The sequence below is a fragment of the Vitis vinifera genome, chromosome 18 (assembly GCF_030704535.1).
Source record: "Vitis vinifera cultivar Pinot Noir 40024 chromosome 18, ASM3070453v1".
In the NCBI taxonomy this organism is placed as follows: Eukaryota; Viridiplantae; Streptophyta; class Magnoliopsida; order Vitales; family Vitaceae; genus Vitis; species Vitis vinifera.
In genome coordinates this window covers 3,154,376-3,166,734 of record NC_081822.1, presented here as the reverse complement: position 1 = coordinate 3,166,734, position 12,359 = coordinate 3,154,376, and the positions used below count along the sequence as shown (strand labels likewise).

General features: G+C 39.0%; 1 protein-coding gene across 1 annotated transcript; it reads left to right on the top strand.

Moving 5' to 3' along the window:
* Positions 1-912: 912 nt before the first annotated feature.
* On the top strand, positions 913-11,971 carry LOC100259029 (uncharacterized). Its single transcript, XM_002285811.5, has 6 exons — positions 913-1,301; positions 2,720-2,837; positions 3,004-3,215; positions 3,304-3,331; positions 10,049-10,157; positions 11,678-11,971. Exons 1-6 carry the CDS (start codon positions 1,029-1,031, stop codon positions 11,757-11,759), a joined length of 822 nt encoding a protein of 273 aa, XP_002285847.1. The 5' UTR covers positions 913-1,028; the 3' UTR covers positions 11,760-11,971.
* The last annotated feature ends 388 nt before the right edge of the window (positions 11,972-12,359 follow it).

The window sequence follows — 12,359 nt, the reverse complement described above, 5'->3', positions numbered from 1 at the left end:
ATCTTACAAAAACAACATGAAATGTGCCATGAATTATAGTTTGAGGGGCAAGCTTAATGAAGATTTGAGGAGTTGTGTTGATTGAAATAAGATAAGAGTTGTTATCAAATGGACTAACAACGTGGGACGGTCTTAAATTTGAGGAAACATGAGACAAATTTTTTAAGATGGAAGTGGTTTGGGGATTCGACCATTTGAGAGGACATAATGAACTAGTGTGAGTTTTAGAAGAACTCTGATACCAAAACAAGTCGTGGGAGATATTATACAACTCATTAAGTATGTTATTGTGATTTTGTTTACTTAATAAATGATTTGTTAATGCTAAGGTCAAGTTGTTTATACCTTATCGCCCTCTAACTTTAATAAGTTTTATTGATTGATTGAGCTCTATTTGAGGTTGTTTCTTGACCTATTTAGATGCTTGTTTTTTTTATATTTTTTTGCTGGTTTGGCAGTGGGTATATAGGTATTGTATACATTGAGTTGCTATTTTTGATATATTTTTTTTAATAGATCTTTTATTACTTATATAAAAAGAAATGATTTTTCAAAAATTTAATTATAAAAAAACACTTTAATTAAAAAACACTAAAAAAAAATGTAAAAATCTATTTTATTTATTTTTAAAGTAAACTTTCATTTCTTAAAAAAAAATCTAAATAACAAAAAAAAAATCTAAATAATCTATTTTATTATTTAGCACTTTACAAAATATAATAAATTTTAGAATCCATTTTTTTATAAATATTTTATTAAAAAAATCGATAAAAACATCAAATTAGAAACATAAGGGAACAAACAACCAACAGAAATTTAAGTAAAAAACGGTGAATAAAAAAAAAAAATTTCCAGTACAGCAGAGCCTACCGTAGCTCCTACGCCCGACTTGGGAAGTGATTTATATAAGACACGTAATCGCTATCCGTCTAAAAGGAAAAACGCCGAGGAGGAACGAGAGCTTGAAGAGAAGACGTTAGGGTTCGCGAGTTTCCCAATTAGGGCAAAACAAATCAGCCGGCAGAGCGATGGTAGGACACGGCAATGTTCCCATAGAAGTGGCGAAGACTGTCTTGGAGGTTGCCGAGGTGGCTTGGTCCGCTATCGAAACTCATCACCATATCCATCAGCATCACCACGATCACGATTATAATCATGATCATGATTCTCCGCCGTCGAATCATGATTTAGAGTCTCTCCGAACGGAGAATCGACGTCTCAGAAGCTTGCTTCAGAAGAATCTGGAGCTCCTTCAAGATCTCTCACATTCGCCTTGCTTATCTAAAGATTGCCCCCCCGATGTGCGTATACCTTTTTCTGTATCTCGGCTCGTTTCTCAAATTCTTTCTTCTATTTTTATCTATTTATTTATTTTTTTGCGACGTTTTATCTGGAATTCAAGACTGGAGAAAAAGATTGTCCATAGACAACATACATTTGGTTGTTTGTGATATATGATAACGGTATGATGTGTTATAGGGTATTTTCAGATTATGGATTGACTATTTTGTGAATTCTTATTTAATCGTTCTGTTGGTAATTCCCATTTTTTTTTTCATGGATTGTTTGTTCATTATCAACAGGTAATCCGTTTCACTGCGTGAAAACTCATGCGTAAGAACTCTGAAATAACTGTTGTTGTCCCGGCAAAAACTATTGAAACTCATACCATCGCTTTTGTGTAATGGCCACTTTATTGTGAGTGTGCTAAGGGGCATTTATGGTCGCAAACACAATAGATTTTGACGGGATATAAACACACATTTTGAAAGGACATTTTTTGTGCAGTGGACTGGGATGTCTACTTTCTTCTTGTAATTTAATGAACTGTTTCTTTGGTATGCCCATAGTTTTAAAAGTCACAAGAGCACTTAAGGTGCAAAAGTCTCCTTTAACTTAGGCACGACACAGAAAAGTGAAATGTGAAACGTGACTTGAGATGCATATCAATTTTATAAGATACGATTCAAAATCTTATCCAATCAATAAAAAATTTAAAATTTCAAGCATTGTAAAAATGCACTCAATAAAAAAGTAATGGAATTATATAAATTTCAACGTACAATTATAAATCTCAAGAATAAAAATATTTAAAACGGAAGAGTAAAGTTGACAAGACCAAGGTGCATGTCTTGACAAATGGGCATGCCATGTACTATTCTCAAAATATCCATGCAAATTCTTATTGCTCACAGAAAACAAAGTTAAAATGGTGATTTCTGATGGTTCAAATATTGCCAAATAATCTGGTTAGCAATCCACTTGAGGAGTGGGATTAATTGAAAGTAAAAAGGGATGGAAAATATGAGAGTAGGACCATGTGCGGTGGTTATGCAACACTTAGCAGACTTTGACATGAAAGATCATTGCTTTAGAACGGGGGGACTGATGAGCAAAAATTCACAATCGATGCTTTGTTCAAAGATCAGTTGCTAAAAATGTAGTGGGAAAATTGGAAATATCAATAGATGATTTTTACTTGTCTATGTCTCCATTGCATTGGGGATTCAAGCCTAGTTATTTGAACTTGTGAAACTTTTTGTTTCATTTTTCTTCATGTAGTATACTAACATTAAACCATGATCTTGAATTTGCATTGTATTACTTCCTTTTTAAGAAGTATTCCATCAATGGGGTTTTCTTTGTTGGAATATTGAATATTCACGGAGAATCATGAAGTTGAAGCTAAAATTGTGTTTTCTTTTGCTCCTGATGGCAGCTGCATGCTCGTCTTGCAGCTACTGTGGACTCTAAACACTTCCTAAGTCGACTTAAATCCCTCCATGGTGCATCAGTTGATGGGGCCACCAATGGTTTTCCTTTCAAGGAGGCCACAGGTTCTTTGATTTATTCAATGGCAATATAGTGTTTTATGCTTCAATGCCATTAGCTCTTACTTTTCTTGAAGTCAAAGCTAATCTCCTATAAAGAGAAAAAAAAAAAAAAAAAAAAGAAGTTAATGCTAAGCCCTTGCTGGTTGCTTGGTTCTGTTTCTCTGATCAGGGGAGGATTTGCATTCTGCTGAAATTCTTATTAATGTTGATCCTGAAGAACCCAGTTGGTGGGTGTGGGTCACAGATGAAGCAGTTCCTAATAAAGTTGAAGAATGGAGTGAAATTGATGATGAAAATTATGTAGTTATTAGTGAGGAACATGTCGTGGATGGGGTAGCCAACTTTATTGCGAGATGCATTTTGTCAAACCCAAAAACCCTGGTATGTAACTAAAAAAAACGTATGGCTCATGTTCCAATTTTTCTGATGCATCTCCACCTCTCATTGATTTCCTCCCCTGGATTTGCAGAATTTGACACCAGAGGAGCTGCAGAAGGGTATGCATGCAGTGAACTTTCAATATTGACTATTCTTGTTTTATTGAACTTGTGGTGCACATAAAAAATTAAAATAAAAGAAAAGAAAAGAAAAGAAAAGTAAAATGGCATTATTGAACTTATGGTATATTATAAACCATTATCACTTCTTAAAACCTGCAACATGTGGTAGCAACCCTACTGGACGGATGTAAAATGACTTCCCCTTTCTATACTCTGTTGCTTTACTTTGTCCCATGTCACACTAATACATAAAGCCTGTTTTTTTCAACTGCAAATATTGATAAAACCTTGTAAGCAATGTGCAGTTCTAGACGGATATATACTTTCTGCACTAGTTTTGTTGCTTTCATCTGTATCATATTATGCAGGCACACCAAGCATGCTTGTTTCAAGTGCAAATGTTGACATACATGTTCAGTAAATATGGGCATGTGATATAGGAGGGAGTCTCCATTTTTTTTTGATAGGTAAATAGAGCTTGTATTAGAAGTGCCTAGAAGCGGCGAAAACAATAAAGTACACATGAAGTATACAATCAGAACGCCAAAAAAGACAAAAAAACCTTTCCCCTATCTAGACATCTATCTAGACATATAGCCATTCTATAAAGTAAATCTCTCCCTTCTCTTACCCACAAAGGCACCATGCCAACCAAGCAAATTCATTTTAATTGAAGAATGCAAAACCCACTGCACACCAAAAAGGGAGAAAATCAAACTCCAAAGCATTGTAGCCTTTTTACAAAACAAGAATAAATGATCAGTAGTTTCCTCTTTCTCTTTACACAAGTAGCACCTATTCGGCATATTCCATCCCCTCTTTTTGAGTTGGTCGATGGTCAAAATTCTGTTCCAAGAAGCTTCCCGAGCAAAAAAGCTCACCCTCATAGGAGCCCAAGACCTCCTAATAAGACCCCAAGGAAAAGGGTCACTAAAGGCCCTCGTGAAGGAGTTGTAGAGGGATCTAACAGAGAAAATGCCATCCTTACTTTCTTTAAAGCTCAAAACATCCTCCACTTCTCTTCTTACCATCAAAGGATTCAAATTTTGAAACAAACCCTCCACCTCTTTCAATTCCCAATCATTAAAATGCCTTAAGAATGGAGGATTCCAACAACCTGACTCCTCACTCCCCTCGCTAGCATTTGACACCTACTCGTCTTTGTTAACTGCCAATCGGTATAGGTTAGGGACAGTTTCTTTCAACGTTTGGTCCTTACACCACAAGTCTTTCCAAAACTTGACCTTTCTCCCATTCCCAACAATAAAATGAGATCTGTAATCCCATTCTTTTTTAATGGCTTTCCACACCCCCACACCGTAGCCTCCCCTTGCTACTCTCGAACACCACCGTCCTTCCTTTAACTCAAATTTGTTGATGATGACTTGTTTCTAAAAAGGCTCCCTCTCTACCGCAAATCTCCAACTCCATTTCCCAAGGCTTTGTTTAAATCCACAAGTCTACATATTCCCAAGCCTCCCTCCTTATCAATACAAACCAAGTTCCAATTTACCAAGTGGGGTTTTTTTCTCTAAGGCACCATCGCCCCACAAAAAGTCTCTTTGAATCTTTTCAAGTCTTGCACACACCTTCAACGGAATAACAAAGAGAGATGGAAAGTAAATAGGGAGATTTGATAAAGTACTTTTTATCAAGGTGAGCCTCCCTCCCTTAGAGAGATATTGCCTTTTCCACAAAGACAATCTTTTCCTAAACCCCTCTTCCACTGCATCCCACACTCTAGAAGTTTTGAAGGAGGCACCCAAAGGAAGTCCTAGATAAGAAGTAGGGAGCTTCCCAACTCTATATCCCATCACCGAAACAACATCCTACAAAGACTCAATCCTTCCTACGGGGATAACCTCACTTTAATCTCTATTCACTTTTACACTGGAGATCGCCTCGAACCACAAAAACACCCAACTCGAGTAGCTCAGATTTTCACTATTGGTGTTGCAAAAAATTAGTGTCGTGAGCAAATAGGTGATGAAGCAAGTCCCTCCCTTCCCCACTGTTTCTTCCCATCTTAAACCCCTCAATGAAACCCCCACAATTGGCTCTAGACAACAGTTGACTAAGAGACTCCATGACCAAAATCAAAAGATAGGAGGATAGCGGGTCGCCTTGTCTCAAGCCCCTAGTACTGTGGAAAAAACTGGAAAGAGTTCCGTTGATTAAGACTAAAAAGCTAGATAATCCATCTTTCTCCAAACCTCATATTAGACATGACAACAAAGAGGTAGTCCCAATTGACATGGTCAAACACCTTCTCAACGTCCAATTTTAGGAGGAGGCCAGGGACGTTGGCCTTTAACCTAGAATCCACAACCTCATTTACGATTAGGGCAACATCCATAATTTGTATACCTCGAACGAAATCATGTTGGTTATCTGAAACCCCCCCCCCCCCCCCTCCCCCCCACAACTGACTTCAACCTGTTTTCTAGGCCTTTGACGAGAAGCTTGTACAATCCCCCAATCAAACTAATCGGTCTGAAGTCTTTCAACTCTTCCGCACCCCCTTTTTTTGGAATTAGAACAAGGAAAGTGGAGTGTAAGCTCCTTTGGAATGTGTCGAAGTGGAAGAAATCTTCGAAGAGAGACATAATCTCAGTTTTAGTGAAATCCTAGTAGAAGTGCCATAACGCCAGGGTGAAGCCGTTTGGGCCTGGCTCTTTGTCACCAGAAAGGCTGGAAAGGGCTTCAAACACCTCATCTTCCGAAAAGGGCTCTTCTAAGCTTCTAGACCTTTCTTCTCCCAACACTCTAAACTGAAGACTCCCAAGACTCAACCTCCAGTCCCCATTTTTAGTCAACAGAGTTTGGTAAGCCCTGCACACCCCAACCTTGGTCTCTTCTTTGTCGGTCAATGTAACCCCCTTAATTTTCACCTTGGATAATAAATTCCTTCTCACCCTGGCATTGGCCATCTTATAAAAAAACTTAGCTTTTTTGTTGCCCTCTTTTAGCCAGATTTTCCTAGATTTCTATCTCCAAGAAGCTTCATTCAATAAAGCCCATTTCTTATACTCCTCCAAAGCCTCTTTTCTAACCTCTGCCTCCTCAATAGCAAGGGGATTATCTCTCTCTTTAGAGTCCCATAATTGAACATGAGAAAAGGCTTCTGATTTCTTAAAGGGGACGTTGCCAAAAACTTCTTTGTTCCACGCTAAGATATTTTTTAAGAGCCTTCAACTTCTCAACAAGGCAATGACTACTACTCCCTGCAATTGGATACTCAGTCCACCACTTCCTCACTAACTCTTTGAAACCATCCGCTAACAACCACATATTCTCAAAACAGAAAGGGGTCTTGCCTTTTTTAGCACTTCCACCCTCTAGAGCGATGGGGCAGTGATCAGAGGCAATTCTGGGAAGAGTGCATTAGAAAGTACCCGGGAAGTGGTTCTCCCACTCATCGGAAACTAAAAAACGATCCAATCTTGACGCAACTTGAGAGTTAGAGCCACCACACCACGTGAACTAGCCACCAAAAAGGAGTAAATCCTTCAGTCTCAATTCCTCAATGACTTCAGAGAATCATCTCTGCTGTCAAATTGAACTCATTCCTCATTTCCCTTGGAAATCCAACAGAGTTGAAATCCCCCCTTACACCATAGATCGTCCCATAGGCCTTTAATCGCACACAACTCATCTCGAAAGTCCTATTTTTCCTTTGAGAGGACTGGACCATAGACACCAATGAACACCCAAACAAAACCATCTTCCACATTCCTAAAATGACCCGAGATGGTGAAGCCTCCGCACTCTAGCTCCAACAGGACCAAAACTCTTTTGTCTCAAAAAATCAGGATGCCTCCGGACGCTCCCCTAGCATAAATTGCACCCCAATCCAAAAACCTGCCGACACCTAGACTTTTCACCACCTTTAACGACATCTCTTGCATTTTTGTCTCAATAAGACAAACCAAATCTGCCTTTTGGGACCTAACCATTGACTTAAGCAGTTTACGTTTCCCCCCATCATTGAGCCCTCTAACATTCCAAGAGAGGATTTTGATCTTCATTAATCCATTGAAATTAGTTCCCAATATTTTTTGTCACTCCTTCTGGACGCAAGCGCAGAATCTTCATAATTGATCGAATAATCCAACCTCCTAAACTCCCTTTCAGAGTGAGAAACAGGCATCGATTTCTTTTTCCTTCCTTTACAAGGGGTCCCATTACCAGCCTTTTTCCACTACTTACTCAGCAACAAGCGGATTTCTTTATCACACCCCTCAAGTGGCATTCCCAAGAAACTGCTAAACTCTTTGAACCTGGAGAGCTCCTTGTCAGAAAAGCAAGCCCTCGCCAAGATAAACATTTTCAGGGAAGACGACCTCTAAGCCGTCTGGAAAAACCATAGACAGAGGCCCTTTCATAGCTTCAACCCCTTTCTCTAATGCGTTGGGAGAAGCCATCTCGAGGGAATCACCCCTTACCTTCACAAGCACACTCCCTCTACAGTCCCCACCAACAACAGCAAAGCCCGAAGCCCAAAGAGAAGAAGAAAGAGAAGAAGAAGAAGAAGAAGAAGAAGAAGGCCCTTCCCCCCAAGAAGTACGGGATGAAGAGAGTGTACCTTGGAATCTAAGGACTTCTTCTAGAAGGGCATCATCAGCCAAAGGCTTCAAAATCGCCACCAAAACCATCGGAGTTGATGCACAAGGATCCGGGCCTTCAAAGGAGGCCAACGCAGTCGACGAGCTGCTATGGCACCGATCTGGAGGAAAAGCACAAGGGAGAGGAGGAGAAAAGGATCCAAAGACAAAACTTTTCCCCTCTCCTTAAGGGGCAGTCCCGACCCAAATCTAATTGGGCTTTAAAAAAAGGAGGCCTTTTAATGTTAGCACCTTTCTCTGGGCCCAACAAGAAAGCAGGCTGGCCCAACTCAGAAGAGCCCCCTCCACTAAGCTCCAGCCCATCACTTGCAGGGGGCAGACTGGTCTCTGCACCGACAACTGCTTCCATCAGATCAGGGATGGTGCCTTTTTCCCCTTTTGCAGAGAACAGCGGGTCATCCAATGACACCAGGCTAGTCCCCTTCACAGAAAGAACTTTAGCTACTCTCTGAGGGGTGTGTGACCCATCCACACCCTCATCCCCTCCCCCCCTTCCTTTGCAACGCTGCAAGGGTTGCACCTCACTCTTCCAAGGAAGAGTCTCCCACCACAGATGGATTGCGTAACTGGTGGAACCAACCACCACCTGCAGGGAACTAGAAAAGTTCCACCCTCTTACTTTAACAAGAATCCTAGCCCACTGCAAAAACCTGTGTTCTGACGTATCCTCATCAACAGCTACAAAACAGCCACAAGCTTCCCCCAAACTTTTGAACAGACTTTTCCCCCAAAGATGCAGAGGGATACCCAGAATTCTAACCCACACCATGCGAAACTCCTTGTCCTCAGTGAGACACCCAACAGAGGGGTTCCACCAATCCAAAAAGATACTTTTTCCCCTAAACCACTTCACCCCTATATGGAACACCTACTCAGCTTCGCCAGCATCTTCAAACTCGAAGAGGATAAGGGGTCCTCTCAACAGAGCTTGGTGAAGATTTCCTTTCAACCTTCAAATGGACTAAGCCCAGGACTTAAGAGAGACGAGGTTAGGGGGTGGGTCAGAGAGTCCCCCCCCCCAAATCTCCCAAGCTCCCTTTCAGAACTTCCTCATTACTGACAATCACTTTCTTTTCAATTTCCAGCCACACCGCATTATGAATTTCAACAGAGCTAGAAGTCTCCACCTCCACTATGGAGTACTCCTTCCCACCAGAGGCTTTAGACTCTTCTCCCCTCTGGGCCAAGGAAAAACCCAAACTTCTCAACTTTCCAGCCAAGAGTTTCCAACCCCCAACCACACCCCTTCCTTCAGGAAACACCAAGGAGAATCTCTTGCCTTCCACATCCCAAGCTGTACAAAACAAAAAACATCCTGCTTTGTTACTATGCAACTCCAATTGGTACCTTCTGCCCCCCTCCACCCAAGATTTTCTGAAACACTTCCCTACCTTGAGACAAATGCAGGTCTCAGCCCCTTCCAGCAGGAAGGCCAAACCTTTACCACTGAATCAGACCCAGGAAGAGAGGTTTGGGCCCCTTTTGCAGACTCTCCCACTCGCTTTCCCTTTAACCTCTCCGACATTATTTTTTTCATTTTAACACTGGCTAATGAATTTATTAAAAAAAAAAAATGACTGTACCTTGGTGACAAAGTTCACTAAGTGCTTATGCATGAAGATGTGAGAAGTTTTGCATTTGTTAAAGATTAGTAATCGATTCAAAATGCTTACTTTGTTTTCATACATACATATATGTGTGTGTGTGTGTGTGTGAAAAAGATGCTTATCTTTGTTTGCAGAATAAATAATGGATCTGGTCTCATTCAAATTTTGCTCACTTACTTTAAATCTTAAATGGCATTGATATCCAATCGTTGTAAGCACTTTTGGCACCTAGTAGGTACTTTCACATGGCTGATGCTTGATATTAGAACCTCTTTGAAATTTGTTATTTAGTTTTTAGACACTGAAGGGTTTCTCAACATTCTTCAATCCTCCTTCCTGCAACTTTAAAGGAATAATTATGCTTTTAGCCTTTTATTAATTTAATAACCATCTAGCTCTGATTGTTGTCTAAACTAAAAGGAAAGTATTATCATGTCATTGATTGTTACTCATCTCATCTCTCTGAAATTTTTGACTTGCAGCTGTGTCAGTATCAGTATCTAGCATGAACAAGTACGAAAAGATGGCAAGTGTTTGGCATGCTGGGATGATGTTTTATACCTTAGCGACTTGGGGAATTGCTTTAGCAGGGTGAGTTTACCTATACTTCGAACTTTTGATTGCATGCTCTTGCCTCTTAACCTACTGCTGTTTTTAAAGAAACCTAAAGTAGAGTACACACATGATTTTACTTTCCACAAATTTTTTAATCATGAGTCATGCCAAAGATGATCCTCTAGGCATTACTTTTGATGGAATGTCAAATGCAAGGCAAGTTTTATCATGCAGTATGTCTTCAATTCTTCAATTTTTTTTTTTTTTTTGTTGGGGGGGTGGCAAATGGCTCCCAATTTATGCTTGAAGAAATGATAAATTTGTAAGAGCTGTCTGATGTTATATGGGTCTAGCAGTCTTAGTTGAACAATTGCCTATATCCCTTGTGAAGCTTATTATGGAACCATACTACCTGCATTGGGGTCCAAACAGATCTTGATAATCTCTTCATAAAAAGCTTACTGAAACCTGGAACTTGTAGAGCAGTGAAGAGCACTTGAAGAACTTGTAACTGCTCGAGATATTTATTATATTATATTCATTCAATGCTGCAACCTTAACAAATTAATTTTAATCATTATCATTATTAGCCCTTGTGGCCTTTTTGGGTGATGAGGAGATGGAATTCTCAAGTTGATAACATTGTACCCCTGAAAAAGAGAGTGTCACCTGTAGAAAAAATTTTTAATTACTATGGCATTGTGTATGAGCATCTCATCAATTAATCTTTATTGGCATGGGGATGGATCAATTAGAACAATAGTCTTGTGTTTTAATAAAGTCTCAGAACATTCTTGTTTGATTTTGAGTTATTTTAAAAATCTTAGCATCTTTTAATTTGGACCTGATGACTGTTAGTTACCTAATGAAATTTTGAATGATTTTAGTAAAATTTTTAAGCGTGCATGATTTCTGATTTAGCTTCAGTTATCTTTTTGACAATTGATAGTGGAAAACCTAACTTAAAAGTTAAAACCCTGATGAAGTGAGCAATAGAAAATTAAAGGTCTGTTTGGCAACAGAAATGAATGGTTCTTTGAAAAACGTGTATTTTTTTTATCATATAATAGAACCTATGATTATTGGATCATTTTAGTTATTGCGTGCTTGCAATATTAAGAATATGAAAAATAATAGCCCTCCTTTTTTTCCATGTTTCCAATGATTTTATTGTCAGTGGCAAAATTCTTGAGGACATCAATTTACTGTATGTTTTCAAAAACAGCTTTCTAAGAGCAACTAGCCAAACATCTATTTTAGAGGTTATCTGATTTGTTATTTTCAGAAACTGGAAACAGTTCTAATCCATCAAAAGAGAAAAAAAAAAGAACCTGAAAACAGTTCTAACCACAACTGAATCAACATGCTCAATATTTTTCTACTTAAAAAAAGTGATTCATTTTGGTGATGCCCTATAAATAGATACTGATTTTCATAAAACTTCTTTAACAAAGCTTTGGAGCATCAGTTGGTGGACATTTTCTGCATGATTTATATGTATCTGAATTGTTTTTGTGTTCAATTCATTGAATCTTGACATGAAATATGGAATGCAGGTTGTATAGGAGTCGTGCTGTAATGAAACTGGCTGCAAAGGGGGTTCACACGACCAGCAAATTCATTATGAAGGCACTCTGAAAATCATTGTTCCCTCAGTGAACTGAACCAAGGAAAAATATTCTTTTATCTCTGTTTTCTCTCCTGTTGTACAGACAAGACTGAACTTATAATCCTCTTATTTCAATTAATTGTACATTATTGTAAATATTGCAATGGTTGTTGTGCTTGGTTATTTTGTGGTAACTCAGTCTATTGGTGAATCAATGGTATTGATTGATAGTTGATCTCGATCATGTTATCTATTTGGCTTTTATGTATTTAGGAAAATGTGTCTATGGCAACAATAATGCAAAGTTGCTAGATTAAGTGTTTTGGAATTGCTATTGAACAAAGGAGTACACAAATACCCATTCTCACCAATTTGCTTATTAGGGGGAAACAATCTTCAGCTGCTGGAGATGAGAATTGAACTCTTTATTTTGTTTTAATTGTGTGTTATTGGTTGCAGGACAGAATGGTGGCCTCTTTATCTTGTTTTACTTGTGTGTTACTGGTTGCAGTAAAGAGTGGGGGCCCCCAAGATAAGCACCTAACTGGTATATAGGTTGAAGGAACAACCGTCGTATCTGCCTTGCCATTGTAGAAATGTGAGAGCATGCTCCAGCTCACAAAACAATT

What these genes read in the sequence shown, in the direction of transcription:
- LOC100259029 (XM_002285811.5), top strand. Translation starts at nt 1,029, where the DNA reads ATGGTAGGACACGGCAATGTTCCCATAGAAGTGGCGAAGACTGTCTTG. An exon ending in TGTCAAACCCAAAAACCCTG is followed by an intron (nt 3,216 to 3,303) that starts GTATGTAACTAA and finishes CTGGATTTGCAG; the next exon opens with AATTTGACACCAGAGGAGCT. An exon ending in TGGGGAATTGCTTTAGCAGG is followed by an intron (nt 10,158 to 11,677) that starts GTGAGTTTACCT and finishes TATGGAATGCAG; the next exon opens with GTTGTATAGGAGTCGTGCTG.